Genomic DNA, 27,884 nt, shown 5'->3' on the forward strand with positions numbered 1-27,884 from the left:
GAGAAATACTAAATCTACTGGAGGAGAAATTAGTTAGAGACTTTGAAGATATATAGGGTAGGTGGAGAGTTTATGAACAAAAACCAAATTGCATAGGAAATACTTCAAAGAATCACCAACTGGGATATCATCTTATTGAAAAGTTTTTACATATCAAAAGAAATCACCAAAAATGTAAAAAGAAAACCTACATATTGGGAAAAAATTTTAGCCAACTGTCCTTCACATGAAGGATTTCTATCTAGAATATATAAAGAATTTTAAAAACCTAGACCTGCCCTCAGTTCGAAGAACCAATTAAAAAATGGGCATCTGGGATGAACACACCTTTCAGATGAAGAAATACAAAGTAAATATATGAAAAAATGCTCAGCATCATTGATCATTCAAGAAATGCAAATTATAGTAACACTGAGATTCCATCTTACCCCAGAAAAAATGACTATCATCCAACCAGGAGCAAATGCTGGAGAAGCTGTGGGGAACAAGGAACCCTTCTCCATTGTTTCTGGGAGTGTGGACTGGTACAACAACTATGGAAATTAATAATATTTCAAAAAGCTAGGATTAGTGGCTTCATTCAAAAAAGCTAGTCTCCTAATCAGTATTTTTCCAGAACTGAAAACATCATACTACTGTGACATATGTATACCTATGTTCATAGCAGTGCAATTTATCATAGCTAAATCTTAGAAACAGTTCAAATGTTCATCACCTAGGAATTTATTAAAAATATGTGGTCTTTTTATACAATGGAATATTATACAGCTATAAAAAGATAAACTTGAGGCTTTTACTGGTAAATTGATGCAACTAGAGACCATACTCATAAGTGAAATAAATCAGATCCACATGTGTAAACATCATATTATTTCCCAAGTGTAGGAACATGAAAGAATAAATAAAATCTGAAAGGTACAATAAATACCATAAAAGGGAAAGAAACTGCTGAAAGTGAAAGAACAACTGGATGAGGGAAAGGAGAAAAGAAAAAAAGAACAAATAGGGAAACATATATGTATATAAACAGGATATTTGGGATATTTGTGCTGATATCTATTATTCTATTAAAAGGAGCAACCAATGATTATTTTTTTTTCATTTCTTGGACCAAATTTTCATGCTTATATCTGGTAATCTGAACAACTAATTTGAAGACAACAATATGCAATGTAACAGCTATTGTTGAATTCCTACCATCTTGTTTAATGAAATTTTTTATCATTTCTAACATTTTTATTATTTTTAGACTCTTGAAAAACAAAAAAAAATTATTTTCCCCACAAGGAAAACATTAGAATAAATAGTTGCTGGACTTCATAATAAAATTTATCAGTTTGATTTAGTCTTGAAAATGAGTCAACAACATCATGGTCAACACATAATTTCGAAAGTCACATTTGCTGCTGTCCTTTAGCAAGATAAACGCAATTGCTGAGGTGTACTTTCTGAAAGAAACAATGCATTCTGCTTGTGTTTTCTTTTCAACAATCAGTCCAGGGTGGTATATAAACGTTAGAATTGCCACTCTCTTTCTCAGTATCGGAGCTTAACATGTACCAAAAATAAAGTTGCAGAATTATATCCAAGCCTTACACATGGCTAAAGGAATAAATGAATTAGTTATCATTCATGTGAGACCTTTGTGGGCTAGGACAGTACTGTATCCATTGACTAAATGCTCAGACATGAGGTAGCTTTGGAGTTATATTACGAGTTGGTATTTCTTGGACTTTCCCTTGTGAATTCGCTCCAGATCTCTCACATCCCAATATATCCAAGTTCTCATCAATTATTATTGGCTACCCTTTAAGGCTGCTTGCAGTTTCATTGCATAGTTTAAATATAGTATTTTGATAGTCTATGTCAGAATATTTGTATAATGCTATTTTCATTGTCTCATAAATAACATGACAAAAATATTTAATGTCTAGTTCAGCACTTTCACCATTAGCATTTTACATCACTTACTGACCAATAAACAGGATTTATGCAGAAACAGTTGTCTAATTGCGTTTTTGGCACAACATTCTGCCAGTAATTTGATCATAAACTTTCAGGGCTTTTTTTCCCTATCTTGAAATGGCCATAAAACTGTAGTTTATGATAGAAACTGGGATAGAATTATAGGTCTTGTTTTAAAAAATATACCAACTAGTACAGATGCTAAGATAAATCCCTAACTAAACTGTGCTTCTCAAAACTGATATATTGGTCTTATAGTGCAGTTTGGGTTCTATTAAGTCCTCAGTTCAGCCCCACATTCTGCAGTGCTAATTCTTCATGGTTATTACTTTCTACACTTCCGGCCACTCGAGCTTTGTGTATGCTGTTGGCTGGATGATACAATCACAATAAGCAGAACACCCAATAAATAGCTTGTGTATATGTTTTATCAACATATGACTAAATGAGTGGCTTTGTTTCTGAAAGACAGTGATGATTTTTTTCTTTTTTTGTGTATTTAGTACAGGGTCTATAGGGTCTACAGGGTCTCACTACATAGATTGGACTCTCCTGTTGGAATAATGATTCTCCTGTTTTCAGCCTCCCAAGAATTGGGATTATAGGTGTGTGCCACCATGCCCAGTCTCAATCGCCTTCTCAGCATGCCCTGGGGGCACTCGGGGGATGGAGTCCTAGTCCCTGCACCTGGCTAAGCAGGCACTTTAGTGCACTGAGCTATCGGGCCCACCCTGACAGGGAGGAGCTTAATTTGATTTAGTATCTTATTTTCAATGATTCTTCAATCACAGGAGGATCTATAATCTATAAAAAAATTGCAGTGTTCTATAATTTCTCTGGCCCTGACAATCCTCATATACTTACTATACACCATAACCTACGACATGTATAAATTTATACTGTCTCCCCCTCTTCGTTTCTGGCAACTCTCCAATACCAGTTAAACCCAGTTTGTTGGGTGGTGTGTAATGATCCAGGCCTGCAGTCCCAGATGCTTTGGTAGCTAAGGCTGGAGGATTGCCTGTACTATAAACAATAAAACCTTGAGGAAACATATTCCTGCTTTATAGGCTCATGTGAGTTGAATAACATTCCAATGAAATTTAAAAAATGCTTCCATAATAGTCTTTATTTTTATTTTTTGCTGTACTGGGATTGAACATAGGGTTTCCTACTCATCTGCATTCACAACTTTTTTTTTTTTTTTTTTTTTGAGACAGGCTCTCTCTAAATTGCCTGGGTTGGGCTTGAATTCATTATCCTTCCAGAATGGTGGTGTTATAGATGGGGGCTACTGAACCCATCTCAGTTTATAATATCTTTTTGAGCAGATTCAACAATTATATCAAGGACCAACTAGATATAGCTCAGTGGCCTGAAGCACCTGCTTAGGCAGACACAGGGACCAGGGTTCGATCCCTGGTATGCTGCACTAGCCCTGCCCCTGGGGTCTCACAGAGACAACGACTGAGACTGGGCGTGGTGGCACATGCTTGTAATCCCAGTGCTTGGGAGGCCGAAAACAGGAGGATCACTGTGAGTCTGATCTGTGTAGAGAGACCCTGTAGACCTGGAACTAAATACACACACACACACAAATCATATCAATATATTGGGTTTACATAAGCTTCATATCAATAACTGTCAATGTGAAGATGAGTTTATTTGATCTTTGCTATAATGAATCTTTAATTATTTGATGTTTGGGAAACATTTGCTAGTGGGAGAAAACACAGTCAAACTAGTGTTATCTAGAATATGCAAATAAAATGTTAGTAAATTCAAAACAGCCTGTTTGTTAATCTTGCATTTTCCAAGACAAGCCAGGCTGTGCTGCAGGGTGAGGAACCTGGCACTTAGGGTCACATGGCAAGCACAGAGGGTTGGTCTTCCTGGAGCCACACTGTCAAGAGAAGACAATGTGTTGATAGCAAAGGAGATTTTTAGATTAAAGCATACATGGATTGGTGCTGGATGACAATACAATTTTAGTATTAATTTTAGAAATAAAACATGTAAGTTCAAAAGTATTTATAGGCTATTTGAGTTACATTCACTGAAATTTGATAAGTATGAATTTATTTTACCAATTAGGACAACATCAGTCATCAATTATTTGATTAAAAATTACCTATTTAGGGCTGGGGAGATAGTTGCGTGGTCTAAACTCCAGCCTGGCAAGCACAAGGACCTGGGTTCGATGCCATGCCCACCCTGGAACCAGGGGTCCACTATGCTGGCCCCAAACCAGGTGTGGTGGTACATGCCTGTAATCCCAGCGCTGGGGAGGTTGAGACAGGAGGATCACTACAGGTCTGAGCTGTATAGGAGGACCCTGTACCAAATAAATAAATAAATAAACAAACCAATTACATATTTAGGGTCCAACTGCATTCCAGGTATTGTTCTATGTGCCTGATGAAGCAGTGAGCAAGACAGGTGCGATCTGTTGCCTGCTGGGATCAGCCATCAAATAATGCCCAGGGTTTGTGAACATAAGGTTGATTTAATTCTCTCAATAACCTTAGAAGGCACATTCTTATTTATTAAATTCATATTGTGCTGCTCCAGAAGTTTTCTTTATTAGCCCTGTAAACAGAACAAAAGGATCTCACACACAAAGCCCTGAAAGAGTGAAAGCTAATTTGGATATAAGAGTCTGAGATTGGTGAGGTGCGGATCGGAGGGTGGGAAGCAGGAGCGGATGTGAGTGAGCCCTCCGGGGATGGTCTCTGGAGCAATATAAGTGGTGGAAAAGAAGTTACAGGGACACGGATCAGTTTTAAACATACTTTGGAAGTAAAATGAGTCCTTTCGTGAATTGGTTTTGGGCAGGAGATGAGAAAAATTAAGATGACTTCTAAACACAACAAAATTTAAGGGAAAAATTGAAGCAAGACAGTTTAAGGTTAAAGAGACACAGGTTTGTTTAGTCTGGCCTTATGAATTTTGGCCTATCTCTAAGACATCCAGCTAGATGTAATGTTTATGTGCATGGGGACCTTTGAGAAATACATCTTAGCTAGAGGTAAAACCTTAGCATCTTGGGCAGCATAGCATTACATTAATGTATGTGGCCTCAATTATTTAAACTTGCTTTTTTAAGCTCACACAATGATCCTTTCCTACAATATTTAAAGCTCTACTGCTAGCCAAATAGCTCAGCAGATTAAAGTGCTTGCAAGCATTTGCAGGGACTGGGGATTTGATCCCAAGGCCTGCCGTGCCAGCTCCGCACCCGGGTTGCACTGAGACAGTGTTTGAGACTGGGCGTGGTGGTGTGCTCCTGTAGTCCCAGCTCTTGGGAGGCTGTAAACAGGCAGTTTACTATGAGTCTGATCTAATAGTGAGACCCTGAACACCCTGTAGACCCTTCCCTAAAATAAAAAAAAAATAAAGCTCTGAAAATAATAGCAGTGGCAAATGCAATTTTATGTAATAAATATCTAGGTGATGCAGAGCTAAATCCTTCAGGCCTTGGATCTTTAGAAATGATATAATAACTTTGAGGATAAAAAAACCAGTGAAGGGTTATGTGTGATAATATTATGATATTATAATTTTGGCATAAATAAATTGCTATAAAATAGGATTTCATAATTATCAGCTTTCTAATTATTAGGCTTAAGTAGTGATTGAATATTAGAGATGAGTAAAGAAAAGACAAATATAGAGAAAGTGGAACAGATCAGAAATGAAAAAGCCTCCAGGTTAACAATAGCTGATGAGCACAGGAGTGCATCAGTGGAGAGGAATCATAAAGCCAGGAACCACGTGGTGCTGCAGGCTTGGAGGAAAGGAAGTAGACTCACAGGCTGGACAGCGATGTTAATTCTCAGAGTTGTATGTCCTGTGTGCAGGAAGTGCCCATGATTCCTGCGGCTCACTTAATGCACCTCATCCATTTTACAGGTATCAAGAAATAGCGGCCACCTGGGAGCCCAAAGTACCTCTCACGGTCTCTAGCTTGCTACTTTTAGACATAGTGCACTTGTGCCACATTCCCTTGGGAGTCCCTGTTCCATCCCAGATCTACTTGCACAAACAAAACTGATGCGCTCAATAAAGCCTTTTATTCATTGGCTAATTCTGACATTATTTGAGTGTTCTGGTCCACTTGAATTGCTGTCTCTATTTATAAGAAAAATCTTGTTAAAATAAAAGAATTAAACACAAACCACACTTTGAGTTGCACAGCCAGGAAATGACCAAAGGTGAGAATGTAGCAGGAACCGTGGGAGGGAAATTCTGTTTTCTACTTCTTCAATCTTTTGCAGTATGCACAAAAGCCTTTTCAGCCAAACAGCAGCAGTGAACCATGGAGAATTAAGGATCATTTATCTGGAAGTTGGGAGCATTTTTGACGATAAAAGGGCACATTAAAGTACAATAGTGAGGGCCAGGGAGATAGCCCAGTGGTATAAATGCCTGCCTGGCAAGCACAAGGTCCTGAGTTCATTCCCAGGTACCACAAAAAAAAGTACAATAGTAGGTGAAAACTAGCACTACATATTTATTTTAAATAAGTTTTTAAGGTACAAATAAAATTTAAAACCCACTGGTCACCTAAACATTTTCAAAGTGAGAGAATAATTTGATATATCCTTGTGTATTTTAATCAACTGAGCCTTCTTGATCCTACTCTATGGTTTCACTGGTATTTTTCCAAAGTCAATTTTTCTATTTGATTTTATTTTTTATAAAGTTTCTGAAGCATCACAAGTATATGTATGTCATCAAAATTATCCTTTATGTCTGTTGAATTTAAAATGTTAACACACTCAGTATCAATCATAACATTTTTGCTTGAAAAACACTCTTAAAAAGGGCTAAGAGAGCTGAACTCCTTAATGGTATGTACCTCCCTAGCATGTGTGAGGCCCCGTATTCAGTCCTGAGAACTGTCGCCAGAGAGAGAGAGAGAGAGAGAGAGAGAGAGAGAGAGAGAGAGAGGAAAAAAGAAAGAAATAGGAAGGAAGAAAGGAAGAAAGAAAGGAAGGAGAAGAAGGAAGGAAGGAGAAGAAGGAAGGAAAAGAAAGAAGGAAACAAACAAAAAGAAACAAAAGAGGGATGAAAGAAAGAAAAAGGAAGACAGGCAGGCCCTGGAATTTAAAGGAAAAAAATTCTGCTAGTTGAAAATATTTTTAATTTTAATTGAGTTTTATGTTCTAACAAAATATTTCAGTTCATTTTTTTCACACTCATATTTTTCTTTAATTAAAATTTCTTTATCTGAGGAACAATTTTATAACATCAAATTTATGAATTATACGTTAAATATAGTTACTAAAGACAGGGCTTTACAAAAAAAAAAAAAAAAGGACAGGGCTTTACATCATGTCCTGCATAGGACCTAAGCATTCTGACATTAAACATTCCATCAAGTCTTATACAAAATATAAATATATCCTAACATTAAGATCTGTCAAAAGAGTATCCTGATAAATGAAGGTAGCATAAATTATATTTATGGAATTCCAAATTTAATCTTTATCCCATCTCTGAGAATTTGCTTTGATTAGCGCTGCTCCTTCTTTGCCTTGCCTGAGAACCTTAGCCCCTTCTGTCTGCTCCCCTTATGGGTCAGGCTTGTGGTAGCAAGTATACCTAAGAGTCTCCAGTCCTAAAATAATGGAGCGCTCTGTTTATGAAGGAACATCATTAAACTGTCTGGAATGATTTTGCACAAAATACATTCAACATTCAGAGGACATGTTTACAAAAATTTTTCATCAAGCAGAATTAAGGGGAGTTATAATATAACATCATTTGTCATAAGATTAAACTTCAAATTTTTATTTTGATTTGTAATATAGTGCAATTATTTTGGATGCAGAGTAAATTGTGTTTACAGCACCACCAATTCAAAGTCTCTTCCTATTCCACATATTTCCTACCTTGATAAAATCATTGTTCACAGTATGATTTTTGTTCTCCCAAAACTTTGTATTATCATTAAAAAAACTATTTGCATTGTTGACATATTTAAATAAAACTCTGGCAGTTGTTACATTATTGCTAGATTTTCACTTTTCATTTTTCCACAGACTTTCACTGAATTAGGTGAAAAAAAAAATCAAACTCTCATTGAAATGTATTAATTTTATATTTGATACATTTAATAAAATAATATATAGCAGACAATTTAAACAGTTACAGAGTTATGTTTCCTGCTGAAAGAGGCAACACATTATGGTTTTTGCTTACTTTTGTATACATATCTAAAAAATACATATCTAAAAATAATTGGAATTGAAAGTGTGAAAAATTAATTTGAAGGTAGTCACTTGATGTGGATGAAAGTTGTGAGTGAAGAGTCATCGGAAAGGCATATTGTGGAGCTCCAGGATCTGAATGTCTGTGTTTTTTCTTCCGAGTTCCCATGCTGATATCTTTTGTCCAATACATTATTAGAGAAAGGACCTTGAGTCGAGACTAGGTAAGTCACAAAGCTCTACCCTTATAAATCAGACTGGTGTCCTTTCAAAGAAGCCTGTAGAGCTAGGTACCCCTGCTACCACAGGATGAAGGGACAAAGTGGTGGCATCTATGAGCATTAGACTCTTTCTGAATATCAAGTCTTCCATGCCTTGACTGTGTTTCCTAATCTTCAGAACTGTGAGAAGCAAATTTTGGTTGTGTCTAAAGTGCGTGGTTTCAAGTCCTGGGTTGCAGCAGCCTGAATGGACCAAGCTGTGCAGCTGTGTGTACTAAACCACCGTCTTAGGGCACAGTCTTGAAATAATGACTTTGAAGCATGTATAGACATTGTTTTATAATTAACTTTACTGGTACAATTTAGATAGGCATAATGATTACATTCCTCAGAGAGAATTGGTACTTGTACATGATATAACTTCGTTCATTTTTCCCCCATTCACTTCCTCTCTCTTCAGCCATTCTGGCCCACTCCACTCACAAAACTTTGTTTCTATTTTATCTTTTTTTTTTTTTTCTGATACTGATGTTTACAAGAACCTTTTTCCCCCTGGTTTTCATTTGGTTATGACAAATAAAACACTGAACAAAAAATTCAGCATATAAAAATCTTAATATCCATTTTCAGTTATTAATCTATTTTTGCTGGAAGAGCTTTATTTCAAAGTTTAAAATGCTTGACTACCTAGTAAAAAATCAGATAATTATAATTATGTCATGAAACAAAAAGGAAACTCAGAATAGTAAGGGTGTTTTGACTGCTCCATTTAAGCTTTACCAGCTGGGCAGTCTCTATACCCTTATACATTTCATATGAAGTCAAACCATAATAAGGTTTCCAAATGACCCTGTCAAATGGCAGACTGGCAGCTTTGTAGATATTGTGGATTGAAATTTGGGTGGGCCATACATAAATGGTTCACTGCAAGATCAGCTGGAGGGGCAAGGTGGGCATCAGGCATTTTGTAATCAAGATAAAAGAAGAACAAGAAAGGCAATCTGGATACATCTGTCACCATTTCACTAAAAAAAAAAAAAAAAAAAAGCCAGTCTTCCAATCAAAGGAGACTGATTTGTTCTTCAGGGTCTTCATCCTGATATCTGGAAGGTCACTGCCTTGTACCTAAGGCAGCCAGCACCCTTCTCTTGTTTTCCCTGGGTCCTAGTTAGCTGGTCCCAAAGTTTTCTTCAAGATGGATAGTCTTGTGTGATTTGTAGCTAGTTTGCCTAAAGGCTATAAAAACAAATAGTGATCACAGTTTCCAGTGTTTGCAACAGCCATTGGTTTTGGTATAGTCTTTGAGGACTTCTTTCTAAGCCTCGTTTGTGACCCCTATTTCAACTGTGTTACCCATTCCACACAGAGTGATTTCAGTTGGAATCTGTGTAATCGGCTTGATCATTTAGATTAGCTGGTTACGTAGATAGAGTAGCTTTTACTGATGTTGAGCTTTGAATTTAATCACTTTTGTGCACAGCTGGACCTAATGTTTTGCTTAGAGAAAGGCACAGGTATATTCCAAAGCTTAATGTATACTTAACCACGAGTGAGTAATCAAATCTTTTATTTCCTAGAAAGTACAGGTTGGGATGATGACTGCTCATAGGAGTTTTATTAGGGGGTGTTTAAAGAAGGGAAGGATGTAAAGGTGTAAGTTTAATTCATTGCAATCTCACTGGAAGTCTCCACTAATCCTTCTTGTAGTCCTGAAGATAAAATGAGCCTGATCAGCTGTCCCAAGTTAGACCGAGGTAGCCAGACTTTTATAATCCCACATCAGTCACTGAATGAAGGTGGCCTATGGAGAGAGATAACCATGGGGGAGTGGCTGTCATCAGCTGAGGTCATACTCCAAGGCAGCTAAGTGCTGAGGGCTTGTTCCAACATCACTTCCAATGTCTTAGTTCTTAGTGCATCATCTTATGATACTACTTGCCTTTGAAAGCACAAATGAAGTTTTCATATTATTGACTTTTTTTTTCAGAACCAGGGATTGAACTCAGGCCCTTGTGCTTGCCAGGCAAGCACTTATTCTACTGAGCCATCTCCCTGGCCCCATTATTGACTTCTTAGAGAACCAATTAGCAAAAACTCACAAAGGGTTTACAAAAACCAATGCATGCCTGAAAGCTTGAAAAGTCTGCTTCAACACTTTCTGCTTTATGACATCATAAGTGATTCTATTGTTTAGGTCATTTCAAGATTCTATTACTTACAATCTAAAACATCCCTGGTAAATAGAATTGAACTCATGCAGCCCAACAAGTCAATGACATAATGAACCAAAAGTCAGCTTTGTTGACTTTTGATGAGGTGATGAAGAAAGGCCTCTCTGAAGAGCTGTTTGGATTGAAACCTGAGCTAGGAGTTGAGGCCAGCTAAGGGAAGGTGTGAGACAACCCTTCCTGGCAGGCAGAGGAACAATTGTAAAAGCCCCAGGCCAGAAGTGAGCTTGGCAGGTTCAACAACACAGTCCACAATGGTTGCATATAGCAGATAATGTTTGGTCATAAAAGCCATATATTTCCTTTTCAGCAATTTCTTTTGCTTTCACAATAACTATTGTACCTTTGGGATCTTATTTACTATTTCAGTTTTTTCAGTGGGGAGACTGTAAGAGGGAAAGTAGAAAAGAAAGAAAAGAAAAAAATTTCATATATATATATATATATATATATATATATGAAAATTTTAAAAATGTGTGCACACAAGGTAACTCAGATAACTGTACTACTAATTTCTATTAGTTCATTGAGAGTAAAAGCTAGAACTTATATTGTTTGATCAACATGATATGTCTATATCTTATAACCTGAGCAACTATTTTGAAGATAACAATATCCAATATAATAACTATCACTAATTTCCTATCATCTTGTTTTGGAATTTTGTATTGCTTTTATTTTGTTCTCTCTGTAAAAAAGAGTCACACATTTGAAGGCACTGGGTGAAGAATTTTTTTTTTTTTTTTTATCGTTTTCACTTCAGGCCTTTAGAAAAAGGCAAAGTCAAAATATGGAAACAAGGGACCAGAGAATAAGGCTGCCATATCTGTGTATTCCAGGGTAGAGTTTGACTTTCTAGTTCACAGCATGTGATGTTTAAGATGCTCCAGTGATATTTGGGTTGTTTTGTTATTATTGAAGAGATAAAGTTCTTCTCATGATGCATAGAGATCCCCCATCTCCAATCTGTTAATGCTATTCAGAACATTTTAAATTTGAAACATAAAAGGAATAGGAAGAATTATCAAATAATTTGTTATGCCTCAGGAGAAAGATTTATGTAAAAGTTTATCTGCAATCGGTAGAAGGAAAAAAACTGATAAATCTGCTGAGAATAAGACTTGCCAGTCAGTGTGTGCATGTGTGTGTGTCCTTGTGTAAATTTATACAAGGAGATAATCATAGCTTTACAGCATCAACTGGATTAAATAACAGAAGGCTGTATCTTTTCTTTTAGGAATAGACCTGGTAGTATGGAGGTGGGTTAGTATTGCATATGTATAAGTTGCTGGAAAAATCTGTCTTCGGCAAAGTTGCTAGAAAGTTGGGGATGGAAAATATTCATTGATTTGTTTCCACTTTTATTTATTTATTTTTTTTAACATTTCTGTGGCTAAGAGAAAGAAACTGCTTGGAAGAAAAATAGTAGAACTCTGTAGAATAAGACTTTAAAAATTATGATTGAAAAGTAATAGGATGCTAGCAGACACGCCTCTGCGCCTGCGTGGTGCCAACGATGCGGTCTGCGAGCCTGCAACACTGGCTGCGCTGTCGCTTGCGGCCACCTGGGAGTCCTGAGATCCGGCGATGGTAACACCATCCAGGGTTCAGAGTAAGAGACAAAAGGCTCAGCAGGTGAAAACTTAATGCAGTCAAACGAATGTCTGCAAAACCACTGGAAAGGTTTCAGCCTGGCCATAATCAAGTACTCACAGATGCTGGAAAGCTGAATCTCCAGGGTGCTGCCCTTTGTGAGTGGCCTAGAACCCTGTGCTCCCAGAGCACAGGTCGTAGCTGAGCCTGGAGTCCTGGAGCTGGAACTGGGCCCTTGTTGCTGCTTGTTACTTCTGTGCCTGGTAGAGTTCCAGTACTGGAACCTGAGTCACTGCTGGCTCTGCCTTAGCTCCTCCTTTCAGCTGGGGAGCTGGGAACCTCTCACACCACGAGTCCTGCAGATTCAGCGTGGCAGCCACAAGCTGTCAGAAGATGCCCACTTGCTCACCTCTGCCTTACCTACCTGTCCTGGAGAACATGGAGGACCTCAGGAGAGCCAGCGATCTAGCATTGCCTTAGCTCTGGCACTGCACACTGAGCTCTGCAAGCTCTTGAAAGGAAAGGACGCTGCCATGAGAGGGGTGAGGGGTCACGTGATGTTCAGTGAGCCAGAATTCCACGTAACTGTAGACAAAGTTCTTATTTCTTTAGAGGGAAGAAAAATTACTTATAAGACGTATCTACTGAGCCTGACATTTGCTAGGAAAAGATACTAAATGAAATATTAAGAAATATACAGAGATAACTGGGAATAAGTTTGTTTCATTCAAAACAAGTGATACAAAACTGCTTTACCAAATGGGGAAGTTAGAGAACTATAGGGTTATAATCCATCTAGATCTGAACCAGGTTTTTTACTCAGTCTTTTTTATATTATGGGACAACCTTGTGAAATACGATCAAGATAGTGGCACAATAACATGTATTTGTAGTTAGTAGGAAGACTAGATATTCCTGATTAAGAGGCACATGCCTGATGGTTGTATATACCCTCAGCATTTATGGCTTGTCCTATGCTGCATTATATGCATCCTAGGACATTTATTTAGAAAAATATTTCACATATGAAAACCAGATGTCAGTGTGTTAAGTTGTGAGAACTAGAACAGTCAGGCTGAACCAATAGGGCAATACTCTTGCATGTAACACTGTTAGGGAGAGCCCGGTAAACAGAATGCTGACAGCGGAGGATAGAATCAGCCTCAGCAGGCTCTAATCAGAAGGTCAATGTCCTGCAGCCTCTGACCATCAGAGTGGGGGAAGCTTTCTGCCTGGCTGACAAGATCCTAGGGTCCACTTGCAAGGACAGTGTCTAATGTGGCCATAACTTCTGTCTCTGACTCTTTGATAGACCATTGGGAGTGACAGCTTTTCTGCTTTTAAAAGATATCTTCCCTAACTTGTTTTTGGCTTACAACTCAGTCTTCTTTAAAGTGAACTGTCCATTTTCTGTGGATAACTTACTTAAATTCTTGAAGTTTGGTTCCTTTATTTTCAAATCTATTCTTGTCCTTGTGTCTTACGTACAAGATACAGGTTACTTGACTCTTTCTTTTTCTTTTTCTTTCTTTTTTTTTGTGGTACTGGGGATTGAACTCAGAACCCTGTGCTTGTAAGGCAAGTGCTTATTCTACTGAGCTATTATCTCCCTGGCCCCCGACTCTTTCTTTTAATTGTGCTGCACTGGTTAATTACAATGAGCAAATAGTATAACAGAAATACCAACGTTGACACAAGTAATACAACAGCAGCACAAGTATTGAGGGGCAGTATTTTTAATTAATATAGGCTTACTGTAGGTGCATCATGTGTGGTGTTTTCAAGATGCCAAGTCAGATTTTGCTGCATTAACAGTGTCAGAAGATGGTTGTTGAATAAATGAACATATGAATGGGTGAAGGACTCAAAGGCCCTGCACTAATCTTGTGCAGTTCTCCATGCAATGTTTTATTTAGCTCAGAGCCCACATTTTCATAGATCATGGGCAGACTGAAACATAGTCATGGGAAACTAACCAAATGAACACGGGATTTGCAATCACATTCTGACAAATGGTGACAAGTGACCGGTGATGGGAAAATTGTGAAAGAAATTGGGTAGAAATAATAAAAGTTGAGTCACTGAGAGCTCACTCTAGGCCAGCCATTGTGTTCTGTCCTTTCATAGATTTCAAACTACATAGTCATTGATAACGAGAAAGTAAGTTTATTTTGAGTTGGCTCAAAGGCAAGGTTAACAGTAGTCAGTGAGAACCAGAGAGATAGACAATTCTGTTTAGTAGAATTATGGCCTTTCTACTCTTAAAGCTGTTTAATAACAGAATGAACTGCCTTGATATTAATGAGTTCTGCTTTTGGAAGTATATAAGCAATGATGAATGAAATGTTGGTAGAGATATTTTAGAAGGGTGAATACTAAGTGGAGGCATGGTCCAGATGAGCCCTAAAACTTAGCTTATGCATCTATTTTTACCATGTAGCACAGTAATTTGCCAACTTTTTGTCTTTTAGTTCAGTAGCATAAGTCTTAAATGGAGCCACTTCCAATTTGATAAATCATTTATAGGCAATCCTGGTTTCTGTCTTTCTTCTGGAAAACAAGACAAAACCCAGCAAAATTCAAAGTTACAGGCACAAGAGACAAACATTTTGGGAAAACATCATTTAGTACAGTAGCAAGAAGAACCCCTCACTTGCTCATTTGATCTTCTCCCCATGTATTCTGAGCATGAGAGAAACTTTACCATATGTTGTGATTGCTTTTTCACAGCATGATAAATTATTCTCGGCAGTTTGAAAGCTTCGGATGTTAGCAACATTTATTTCTGTCTTTGTATTTCAGTCAAGTTATTTGTGGTTCTGAAAGCTCTGATTGCATCCTCATTTGGAGCTTTGTTATTGTGAATGAGCCCACTTTGGTTATCCACTGACCTGTGATTTCCTGGCAATTAGCAACACACCTTAAAGACTGGCTCCTGAGCCTGAGACAGAGATGAATGTTGACTTAAAATAACCAGAGAGCCTACTGCGTGTCTTCCTGAAGAATACTTAAGTACTATTTACTAATAGATGAGGATGCAAAGCCCAGAGATATGAGGTGGCTTGACATGGTCACAGAGCCAGTGGAAAATCTGAGCACTTATTTTTCTTCTCCCCACATATGAAACCCACTAATACAATTATATGCTGTTTTCTTAGTGAGACAGCACCCTTCCCTTCTCCCTCCTTCCACTCTTCTTCTCCCCACTTTCCTCCCTTCCTTCTTTCACCAGTCACTCTTTCTTGCAGCTATAGTGATGTGACTAGAGAAAATGATGTCTAAATAGGATGCCAACATGACATCTTCTTTACCTATCCCTTAGTTAAGTGCGTAAGGATTCTAGGGATCTTCTGCTATTCATTCTGGCTTGTGCTTGAATCTCTGCAGTGCTGCATACGATGCTGTCCTGGACAGAAATGTGGCCATTAAGAAGCTCAGCAGACCCTTTCAGAACCAAACACATGCCAAAAGAGCCTACCGGGAGCTGGTCCTCATGAAATGTGTGAATCATAAAAACGTGAGTTTCCTTGTTATTTGGAAACCTCTGCCAGTGGGAAGTTGTGAGATTAAAACATGAAAATCAATGGCAACTTGAGTAGGAAAGGCTTTCTTTGCTTTGCAATTTCTGCTTCTGAAGATCGTTTATCTTGCCCATATGCTGTATGTGATTTCATTGTCCTCATGGTAGCTTCCTGCTTAAAGATCATCAAAAAGCCATATGGCATGGAGATGAATTTGATAGACATGTCTCTGTTGCATAATTAACCTTATTTAGTTATCTTGATCCTATTAACAGGAGACTTCATGCTTTTCAAAGAAAACAAACAAGTATTTCCCTTTAACCCTCCCCCACAAAACCTAGTAAAAACTCTATATAACAGTATGCCATATTTATTCATAATTTAAAATGAATTAATAACAGATGGAGATTTTTATTCACTGTTATTTCCTTTGTACTCTAGCTGTAGTCTGGCCGTGGCCTCCAACTGACCACGCAGGGTAACCACTGTATGCCTGCATCTTAGATTTTGGAGGGTCAGGCACATTGGGAAGTACATATCTTCAAAGCAATTCAGAGTGGATCACTGAGAGCATTTTCTCACATGAGCTCAGTGGGGAGACTATGACATTCTACACTTCAGAGTCTCAACTCTTTATGCCAAACAGAGGTCTCTAGAACGCTTTCTGTGCTCTGTATCTCCTTAGTTAGGAGAAATGTGAGATAAAGCATTACCTTTATAATAACTGTTTTAATAACTAATTATAATAGATTTATGAAGTACATTTTGTTATATGTAAGGAGATAATAAAAATAAATTTTAAGACAATAATAATGGCCATCATAACTCCCTGCAATTTCTCATGCATAAAAATCACACAATATATGAATTAATTGGTTGTCATATAAAAAAGGTTTGCTTTTTATTTTCTTCCTTTTTTCTTTTCTTTCTTTCTTTCTTTCTTTCTTTCTTTCTTTCTTTCTTTCTTTCTTTCTTCTTTTCTCTCTCTCTCTCTCTCTCTCTTACTATGCAGTTGAAGCAGGCCTTGAGTTCGCTTTGTAGCCCAGAGTGGACTCAAATTTTCAAGGATCCTCTTGCCTCAGCCTCTCAAGTGCTGGGATTACAGACATGCACTACAATACCCAGCTTAAACAAGGTGACACCATCTACCAGTGGCACCAAGGGCACACTAATGTATGAGTGTTTGACTGAAAGATATTTGAAATATAAGTGCGTAGGTTCAGGCCAATGAAAGTATTTTTCTTTTCCTCTAGTACTCTATTCCAGTGACTTTTAAATCAGATTCTTTTCATGCTCTTGAGTTTTTGGGACATTGGCATTTTAATTCAGTCATCTGTCATCCCAGCACTAATGATACCTAAAAAGGAGTTCCAAATTGCAGTGACAATTTATCAATGGTATCTTGCCTGTGCTGTCCTTCCCCATGTGCACGTTATAATATAGGTATACGTATCTGTCTACAGAAATGCATTTCTTTACTAGAGGAGCTTCCCTTACACCTGGCTGTTAACTCTTACTTTAGTACTTACTTTATTAAGAAAAGGCAGTTACAATAGAGAACTCTGTTAACACCACTAGGGGAAAAAACCCCAAAAACACCAAGGCCTTTTAAAGTCTTTAACAATAGTGAAAAAACTCCCTTTAGAAAGTGGGTACTCACTTGCAAGACAGAGTACCTGGAGTGATGTGATTGTGAGGTCACAACAACATGGACTCACACAACTCTCAAAACATGGGGTCCAGCTCCTGCTGGAAACTGTGCAACTCAAATGAAATATCTGTGATGATCTTTTCTTTTTTAAAAAAATTTTTATTTATTTATGTGTTTGTGTGTGTGTGTGTGTGGCCAGCTCAGCCCACCAGGGGGCGCGGCTGGCTGGCATGTGGTGCTGGGGGATTGAACCGTGGTCCCTGTACTTTGCTAAGCTTGTTCTAAGTAGGTGCTTTAGACCACTGAGACATCTCACCAGCCCCTGTGATGATCTCTTCTTAAAGATAAATTATTGAGTTGCTTATGGCAGGAATTGAAATTTGTAAGGGAGCAAAGAACAAAAATGAGAGAATATCTAAAAGGGAAATCAGAGATGGAAAGTTTATAAAACAAGAACATAGACAAGAGGAAAATAAAAATAGACGATGGGGAATAGAGCTTGGGAAATTATCTTGTAAAACAATAAATCTAGATGTACCTAAGATTGTAATGCTACTTTATAGACTAATTCATGTTAGTCAGTTTATTTGTTTACTGATGGTGGAGGTTAACATTTCTCTTGCTTGTTCAAGTACATGACCTGTGCAGTCTCCAATGTGTTTTATGTAAATAAATATGCAAATGAAATGTTTATGAGATTGATAAAGTGCTTAAGAGCAGAGTCACTACAAATGTTTAAATGAAAGATATATTGTAACAACGTTTTCAACACCTACCACAATTAGGCATAAAGGATATCAAGTACTTTCATTATAAATTTTAAAGATATTTTGAAGCAATTGTTGATTTATACCTATATTTCATACTGTAAAGTTGCTTTATAAGATATAATCTTGAGTTTTTTATTTATACTTAGAACCACTACCATATGGTTTTATACTAGAAATTTTTGGATGGTACTATGATATTTTTCTCAGTAATTTCTTAAGAAATGAAAAATGTTGCACAGAAATGACTGCACTCCTCAGGTGTTGGAAATAATTTTGCTTTTAAGTACTTCATATGTTTCTGTGCCACTTATGGAGTTTACTAAAATTCACAAACTGACACTTTGAAGCTATTTAAATCTTCAACTTGTACTTACCCCATTTTTGTAACACAGGTACAAACAACTTGTAAGTATAAGATTGTTATTTATATCTTTTATTTTCCTTCTTTGACTGGCACATTAATATGGGATATTTAGAGGGAAGAACATCTTAAGTTATTTATGTATGTAATTCATATGGAACTGGAATAAAGGGCTTTTAAAAGTATATGAATTCTAGAAGGTGAATTTCATTGTCTGATGAACAAAAAAATTTAGAACTGAATTTAGGTAATTTTTTAAGTGCACTTTCCACTAAATGCACCCTTAGTTATTTAGTATGTAATTCCTCCCCTACATGCACCATTAGAGCATTAGTTTAAGTAATATTTAGTGTGAGATAAAAGCAAAAGAAACTATAGTAGCAGTAGAAAATATGTCTTGAACTATAAGGGTATTTTATGCATTTGGCAGAAGATGTCATCTTGACAAGTCCAGCTGTGAGTTTCCCAGGCTGCTCTCTCTCCCCTCATGTGATTTTGCCTCCTCTTCATTAGATCACCTACTGCTCTCCGTCCTACCAGGCAGAATTGCATTAAAGCAGTCTACAGTTATCCAGTCTTCTCTGGCTCTTCCTGCTGCCTGGAAACATAAGCTTTTAAATGCATTATGAACCTAAAAACAGATCATAATATCTTTCTGAACATACTTTTCCACATTTTGTGAGACAGCTTAGAAAGTTTTCTCAACTTTCACATTTCTACCATAGCCCTAGTGAGTGACTTTCATTTGGAACATGCTTGAATATGATTTTTACATAGCTCACTCTCTTTCTCTCTTCCCTCTGTGCCTTCCTATACTTTTCCAGATTATTAGCTTATTAAATGTCTTCACACCCCAGAAAACGCTGGAGGAGTTCCAGGACGTGTAAGTAACTAGCTCCAGAGGAAGGGTGAGCCAGCACTCATGTAACTCGAGGGGAAGTGAGGAAAAAATGGGAAGACAGAGAGATGAGAGCTTTGTAGTAATCAAATGGGAGGTAAGAGCTGGACCCACACAGAAGACTCTTGGTGGTGGTACTTCTTGAGAATCACTGTCTTCCTTGTGGCTTCTGGGTTCCATGTGCTTTGAGGCTCAGTGGTCTTGTTCAATCAGGAGAGGATGTGTCATATTTATGCATTTATTTATTATTAGTTAATTCTGTGCCCTTTCTGGGAAGAGTCAGTTTACTTTGAGGAATACTAATACAAGGGATACAATAAAATTATATTTTATTTCCATTTTGATTCTGTACAAGAAGAAGCTACCTAGAACTACAGCTACCTGGAGAAGAGAGGAAGCAATTCCTTAGCATTGCTTTAGTGGAAGTAGCTATCCTGAATTTAATTTTCTTATTTATAATCATAATAGTCAAGAAAAAGTTGATGGGATGGAGGGAGTTTCAAGAGCAAAATGAAAATAAGAATGTGTAGGTGTGACTCACACATTCATCAGTAGTGCTTCTAGTAGCAGCCTGGGGACAGAATCACTAGAGCTAACGTATGTGGAGATTGCAAGTTTTCACATTCTGGCTCTGTCTAAAACAGAGCCGGGGAAACTCGGCAAACTTATAGATCTAGTAGAGAATTTTAACCTGTCTGAAAATTTTCACTAGTTGTTGGAACTGACACTGTGGATTTACCTTCTAGTTACTTAGTAATGGAACTGATGGACGCCAACTTGTGCCAGGTGATTCAGATGGAGTTAGACCATGAGCGGATGTCCTATCTGCTATATCAAATGCTGTGTGGTATCAAGCATCTGCACTCCGCTGGAATTATTCACAGGGTAAGGATACTGACTGCATAGTTATGGCAAAGAGTCTTTTGAAGAAGAGAAGGAAAAGCTATAGATCTTTTCCTTTAGCGTATAGATCACTAATGTGTAGCAGGAACTTCTAGCCAAACTACAGTTGACTTTGTGTGACATGTTTCAGTTCTGAGTGATCTTACCCTTTCTCCCTCCCAGATTGTACAGGCAGGTGGAATAAGGCAGTTCATAGAGACACCTACTCTCAATTCTCTTCTGTCAGGTCTGGGAGTGAAATACATACTAAGAAATTAGATTACCCTAAGGAGAAAATGGAGAAGACAATAAATGATATATTGTTTTATTTTTTTTTCTAAAACTTCTCAAGATGAGCCTAAGTTGTGAAAATGATAGTATAGTTCTCTTAAAGATTTAAAAATTTTTCTGAAGCTCTTTTTTAAAAGCCCCAAACAAGTTGTCAACTTCTTCATAGCCATAAACCTTATACAGGGCTATGCAGGCAAGAAGAGATCCCATATGACACACTGACGGATGGATGAGACTCTAAATTCTATAAGATACAGGCTTGTAATGTCCTCTCATGTTCCCATTGTCAGGATTTAAAACCAAGTAACATTGTAGTCAAGTCTGATTGCACGTTGAAAATCCTGGACTTCGGACTGGCCAGGACTGCTGGCACAAGCTTCATGATGACGCCGTATGTGGTGACGCGTTACTACCGAGCCCCTGAGGTCATCCTGGGCATGGGCTACAAGGAGAACGGTAGGAAGCTTCTGAAACCAGGGAGCAGTAGGCATGTGGTTTACACAGATGGGAGCACGTTGTCTTTCATAAATATGAATGTCTCAAAAATAGAGCTGCCAGCTTTCAAATTTAGTTATTTTTAAGAAAAATTACTACTAGAAAAACAACTCCTTAACAATGTGAAGAATGTTTTTAAGAAGTGAGCTTTGGAAGAAGAGTACTAACATGTTACAGCTAAGGACAACTGAAAGTGGAGTCTGATGAAAGAGGTGTCAATTAGCACAGATGCCACTGATATTGAGGAAATTATTGTTGGAATTGCACCTCAGGTAAGAGTGAGTATGCAAACAGGAGGACATCTGCCCCACTCATGCTCCTGGCTTCCACCGTACGGGTCCCATGCTAAGGAAAGCCCAGCAGTAGAGGCCTTGTGAACATCACAGGAACAATCCAGTTGTAATAACCCACACTACTCAAGTTGGGTAACAAGTTTGTTCATACTTTAAAGTGCTCTGGAAGGATTATTTAGGGTCTCAGTTGTGTGGTAAAGTTTTACAGACCACATAAAGGAAAAAAATTTTATGGTACATTATTACTTCAGAGAGAAAACTAAGTATACATGGACACTTTACAAGAAGGGTATAGTTGGGCGTGGCGGTGCACACCTGTAATCCCAGCACTTGGGAGAGTGAGGCAGGAGGATCACCATGAGTTAAAGACCAGCCAGGGTTACAAAGACCAGCCAGGGTTACAAAGCGAGGTTAAGGCCACTTAAAATACATAGTGAAATCTATCTGAAAAATATTTAAAAAATTAAAACTTAAAAGGGGTGCTTATTCAAATATATTCAAATTGGATTATGATTGAATAAAATGGAGAATTTATATACTACTGCTAGAAAACCTGGCAGTATCAGATTTTGTCCAGACTTCTCTAAGTGGCATAGCTTATTAAGAAACATATTTCATAGCTTTAGAAATAACAGTTTTAAACTATATGTCTTTCCAATGTGTCTTTCATATTTGTTTTAATATTCTATTTTGTTTCAAGTAGTCTATTTCTATATAGTAAACAAAAATAACTTTCATTGCATTTTTATGTACACATGGTACAGGATGTTTTATGACAATTTTATGGCCACTGAAGACAGCAAATACTTTTATAGATTTGTACAGAGGAAAGAGAAAATCAGCTTGAAGGACAGTCACACACACACACACACACACACACACACACACAATTAGGCATGGTGGTACACACCTGCAATCCCAGAACTCTGGAGACTGAGGCAAGAGGATTTCTGTGAGATCAAGGCCAGCCTGGACTACATAGTGAGTTCAAGACCAGCCTGAGTAAACTATGTAGAGAGATCCTCCTCAAAAAAGAAGAAAGAGAAAGAAAGAAAAGGAAGGAAGGAAGGAAGGAGAGGAAAAGCAAAGAAAAGCAAAAAGAAAAGAAAAGAGAAAAAAGCAAGCGGGGCTAATGAACTTGGTGGCCAGGGTCAGGGGTGAGTGCAGCTTCCTTCTGAGGGACTCTGGATTGCGGGTGTTCTGCACCAGTCAAATCTTAAAAGCCAGAAAGGATCTGATTGGAGAAAAGTGAAGAACAAAGGGCTCTAGTTGAACAAAATTAATTGTACACTTCCAGAGTGCTGGTAGACCTGGGGCCTTGCATGGGGTGGTGAATGTCTGGGGTGGTGGATATGCTAATTACCCTGACTTGATTGCTGCCCTTGTGTTCAGCATCAAATATCACGTTGTACCCCACATAGGTATGATTATTATGTGTCAATAAAAGAAATGATTAAGGATGTAAGAGAGCCGGGGTCCGAATCTGCCGCTTCTGGCTTCTAAGGCCTTTGCCCCACGGGTGCAGGCATTCACACCCCTTTCTCCTCTCGCTAGAAAGGGCTGCAAACGCTGCCTCCGTGTCTGGCTTCTTGGGCGCATGGTGAAGGAAGGTGACGCAGACACCCGCTTGCTCCCGGGCATGCCCTCCATTCCCGCACCGCACCCCTCCTCCCACAGAGCAGTGCAGCCTCCGGTTGTTGCCCAAAGTCCCTTTTGTCCCCGAGAAAGGTGACTTGGGAATGGATAAAGTTGGTAAGAGAAGGCAAGGCATGCTTGACTCGCCGGGATGGCGAGTGGGAGGGCAACACATACGTGTATGTACGTACTTGACGCATTTTAGCACTTCGCGTGCCTTTTATTTTTTACTGTACCTGTAGATGACTGCCTTAGTCAAGTGCTTATTTATCACATATTTTCTCTAAATATTTCAAGTAGATGTTAAATCAGATATTTGCTTGGAAGAATAATCCTTGAAGTTATAAGTCTAAGTGCTAAGAATGCCAGTCCTGCACATAATAAAGCACGGCTTCAGCCATTTATTCTGGAAACACACACACACACACACACACACACACACACACACACACACAAACACAGTACTCTTTTGTTGCCCTACTCTACATAACTAAATAGAATAAAAACCCAAGCCGTCACCCCTACAGAGTGATTGGCATGATTGTTTTGTATGTGACAAGTAATATAAAAGATACTCCAGGGTGACCTTTAGCTTTCGCTTATCACGGAGATGCTTTTGTTTAGTTACTGCTTTTCTGTGCCATCCTGTAGTATTAGAAGGGTAATCTCAGACATCCATGCAGTAATACTTTTTAGAAAGACATTGATTTACATTCGTTGGCTTGACATTGATTATAGTAAAGCACGTGATGGTTTCTATTCATCCGTTGGACACCTTCGGTGGGAGGCAGAAATTGTGCTTTCTAATCAAACTGTTCTTTTTCCTCCTCCTTCAGAGGTAATTATTTTAGTTAACCTTCCCTCCCTCCTTTCTCTTCACTTCCCCTTTGCTCCTGTTCCAGTGGATATATGGTCTGTGGGATGCATTATGGGAGAAATGGTTCGTCACAAAATCCTCTTTCCAGGAAGGGACTGTATCCTTGTACCTTCTGCCACAGTTTCTCCTAGTTTGTTTTCTCTTCCTTTCAACACATAGTGATTTTTACTAGGACAGTTAAGATAGAAGCAAAAAGTTGGGTAAGTGATGTAACTGTGATTTAAAAAGTGATGATTTCTATAACTTGGCCAGGATGGCAGATTACCTACTGCAATGACTTGTTATGATTACATTGTCAATGGGGAATTTTTCTTCTTAAATTACTTTCTTTTCTCTAGCTCAAAAGAGCAATGCTATTTTTGTTCATAAATAACAGAGGCCACCAGATCCCAAATAATTAGAATGTAATTATCGTTATGCTTAGCCAAAGAACTCACTATATAAACATCATTTTTTATCTGCTCTAGAAAACTGTCTTATGCTTCTACATCATTTAGGCATAATGATTTCTCTCTTTGTGGACATTCTAAGCTTCTGTTAATGGCTTCACTGATAGGAATTACTGTCAAAGATATATACAGTTTTAAATAGGTCAATATATCCTATCCTCAAATTCTGAATTTTCACATTTTAAAATCTTTATCATTATTCAAATTGGAAGTCAGGTGAGTTTAAAATAAGGTTACCCTTTTCAATTTCAAGATATGATACCACAGTAAATAACAACTTTTCCAACCAGATTTAGAATTTTACAGATCAGTGTGGCTTTTAATTCTCCCACTGAACTCTACATTAAATTCCATCCGAAATTTCTTTGACAGCTATATATGAGTTGGAATCATTAGATAAATAGGTTTGGTTCTTCAATGGCAGTGGTTCATTGTTTATTAAAGGAATACATCTTTGTTTCTAGTGTATAGGAATAAAGTTTACACATTGATAGGAAAACATACATTTATAAATACAGAAGGAGCTTCCTAACAAACACTCTCACAAATGTAAGGCAACAATAACTGACAACTTTAACAGTGATAATTCAGGGAAAACTCTGCATATTTATTACATATTGATATGCTGGAAATTGGCAATAAGCAAATGTAGTCCGTGATTCTTTTAGCCATTCTATTTGATTAAGAAAACTCCATTGAGAAAACTTTATTATGTAAAAACTACGATTTTTATTTCGGTAAGAAAATGGTTCAATAGTACAAAAACCTGACTCAATGAAAAGGTTGATTTCACCATGAACACGGGAACCATTTAGGAGTCTATGCATTCTGCTGAATACTAATGAAATCACCTCTAAATTCCAACAAATGCAACGATGTCTTTCAGCCCTTCCCCATCCTCCAGCCACATCTCTCCTGGGCAACTGAAATGACAGTCTGAATGCATGTGAGGGGTACATGTGAAATGCATATCATTTATTGAAGATGAAAAGCATATAAGCTAGATTATCAATAATTTTATACTGATACATATTGAAATGACAATATTGTAAACATATTGGGCTAAATTACATATTTTGTTAGAATTAACCTTACCTATTCCTTATTTATTTATTTATTTATTTATTTATGTATTTATTTTTAGAGAGAATGATAGTAAACTTAAAGTTACATAAATGGGGGCAGGGATATGGCTCAGCAGCACAGTGCCTCGCTGGCAAGCCTGAGGCCCTGGGTTCAATTCCTGGTACCACAAAAGAAAATAGAGAGAAAAAAAAGATGCATATATGACTTTTCTGTTGGATAATTTTGCTCTAGAACATGGAATAACATTGTTTTGGCCTTTTTATTTATCATCAGTCTTAATGTCTTAAATCCTCATTTGCTTCCTGTTTCTTTATCTATAGTGTGAAGTATTGTTTTCACTCTCACATTGACACTTTGAAAATTTTCCTTAGACTTCAAATTACTCACTTATCACTTGGAGATGAATTACACACAGTCTGCATAATTGATCTGAACCACCTTGTGATCCCATTCACATTTAAATTAACTGAATTCATTTAAAAGCAGGAACTATTTTGTTTGCCTTTGGGCATAACATGTTTCAAACAGGAAGGAACCCTTCCCATCAGCAAGTGAAATTCACATCTCATCCTTCCCTGCTCTAGTTAGCCAGAGACAAAAGCTGCTGGGTTCTGGTTTTCCACATGGCACTCGTGTGGAAATGCTCATGGCTGTGCACCCACACAGCACGCTGCTCTCTGAGACTTCAGTTCTCTGTGCAAATTCTATGGTTGTTTTCCTTCTATTTCAGCAGTTTAGTTTAATATCCAATAGCAGTAAGAAAAAACAAAACTTAAAAAGAAAACAAGATCAACCAAACTTAGTACCACTGATCATACTTCATTCTTCTGAAACTTATTCTTTTGGAGGTTCTTTTCTTTCTTTTAATTCTCTTTTATTGTAGAAGAGAAGTTTGGAACAGAAATAAAATTGTGCAAAATTTGATTCCTAAAATTTAAGTCCATGGTAAGTGTGATTATAGAATTGAATCATTAATACAGAAAGCAGCATTTCTTGTGAGAAAGGTTTGCACTCTGTGTTTCTTCATTTTAATTGCTGGTTCCATAGAGCACAGGACTCTGGTAGCCTAGTGCTGTCTGTGGTGCTGAACTTGCAGCATCAGTAAAGGGGGGAAATTATAAGCTATTCCTGGCAGTAAACTTTTTACTTAAATTTAAACTTGGCTTAATGATAGATAAATAATTCTCAATGATATGAGTTAGGAGAGATACCATCTCTGAAAATGTTTTCTTTTGGATTTATTTTTCATTCTACATATCATTAATACTATTACAGTGCTTTAAGTCATGATAACATTTTAGAAATAAACTATAGGGAGCCCTATTGAACAATGGATGAGTGTACTTTGTGGATTTGGAATAGAATTATTTAATTAATCTTTACATGAAATTATGATTTTATGAATAAATCTGTCTAACAAAAATAGTTTAGATGACTGAAATCCCCTCATGAAATCTTGACCATCAGATACAGGTTGGATTATGTTTGAGAAGGAGAATTACAAACTATTTCAGCCTACTGAAGGAATTTATCCTTTTCTGGAAGTAAAATCAAAACTTAGTGTATGCCAATTGATGTCTTGAATGCTTCCAACATCTTGCAGTCTTAAAAATTCATATTCTCTTGTTTTTCATTTAGAATTATAAAATTAATCATAATTGCAATTCATTTAATATTGATAGTAACATTAAATTACTCTAAGGCTCAAAAGTGATGTGCTAATACTAGATCACCCTAACCAACATTATCCTCCCTCCACAGAGCTTTTTAATGTGCGCCCTAAGGAAACATAGTGAAACACTTCAGGAAATCTTACACAACGGCCATTGATGACTGATGTTTTAACTTGAAATTATCTTTGCATATTGAAAACATTGTGAGCTTTTGGTGGTTGGTCTGATCCACATGACATCAGAGGTAGTTTGTTGATTTTTTAATGAGACCTTTGGGAAAATAAATACAATTTAAGAACAAGAAATACATATTTATTTTTCTACTCATTAGTTTGCTAGTGATTTTAATACTCAAAGGATTATGTCTAAAATATTTTTATCATGTAAAGAGCTTTTAAGTGTGAACACATTCTTTTTTTGTACAAACCTCTGTTTTTTTTTTAAAGTCAACAGAAAATGGAAATATACTTTTTAAAGTTTCTAATACTAGGAGAAGATATCCTACAATGTCTTTTAAATAAATTGTAAGTCAAAGATACAGCATAAATCTTAGAACAAAAATTAAGATTAAGCAATATTCAGAAAATTAAATGTTTCCAAACAATTGAACTAAGAAAAAGTTTTCATGATAGCAAAGAAGTACTAAGAGTAAAACATAAATAAATACTAGAATGGCAAGTAAATGACCAGCACTTCTAACAGTTTGAGGATAGGATATCGCACAAAGTTCGAGTGTGTTGTGGACATGCATAATGACCGTGACAGTTACTGGTGGCTAGG

At 37.3% G+C, this 27,884-nt stretch overlaps 1 protein-coding gene across 6 annotated transcripts in view; it reads left to right on the forward strand.

Annotated features, from left to right (window-relative positions):
* Mapk10 (mitogen-activated protein kinase 10) overlaps positions 1-27,884 on the forward strand; it is a 337,874-nt gene that overhangs the window by 249,643 nt on the left and 60,347 nt on the right. For 2 of the 6 annotated variants that reach the window (XM_023712992.1, XM_023712994.1), the window contains exons 6-10: positions 15,610-15,739; positions 19,350-19,408; positions 20,170-20,308; positions 20,887-21,052; positions 23,922-23,993. In XM_023712992.1, the coding sequence (XP_023568760.1) occupies positions 15,610-15,739; positions 19,350-19,408; positions 20,170-20,308; positions 20,887-21,052; positions 23,922-23,993 (566 nt within the window). Of the gene's footprint in view, positions 1-10,777; positions 10,851-15,609; positions 15,740-19,349; positions 19,409-20,169; positions 20,309-20,886; positions 21,053-22,938; positions 23,022-23,921; positions 23,994-27,884 lie in introns of those variants that run through there. The other 4 variants (XM_023712993.1, XM_023712995.1, XM_023712997.1 and 1 more) reach the window with 3 other exon arrangements.

Source organism: Octodon degus, unplaced genomic scaffold (genome assembly GCF_000260255.1).
Source record: "Octodon degus isolate 3935 unplaced genomic scaffold, OctDeg1.0 scaffold00028, whole genome shotgun sequence".
Taxonomy (NCBI): domain Eukaryota; kingdom Metazoa; phylum Chordata; class Mammalia; order Rodentia; family Octodontidae; genus Octodon; species Octodon degus.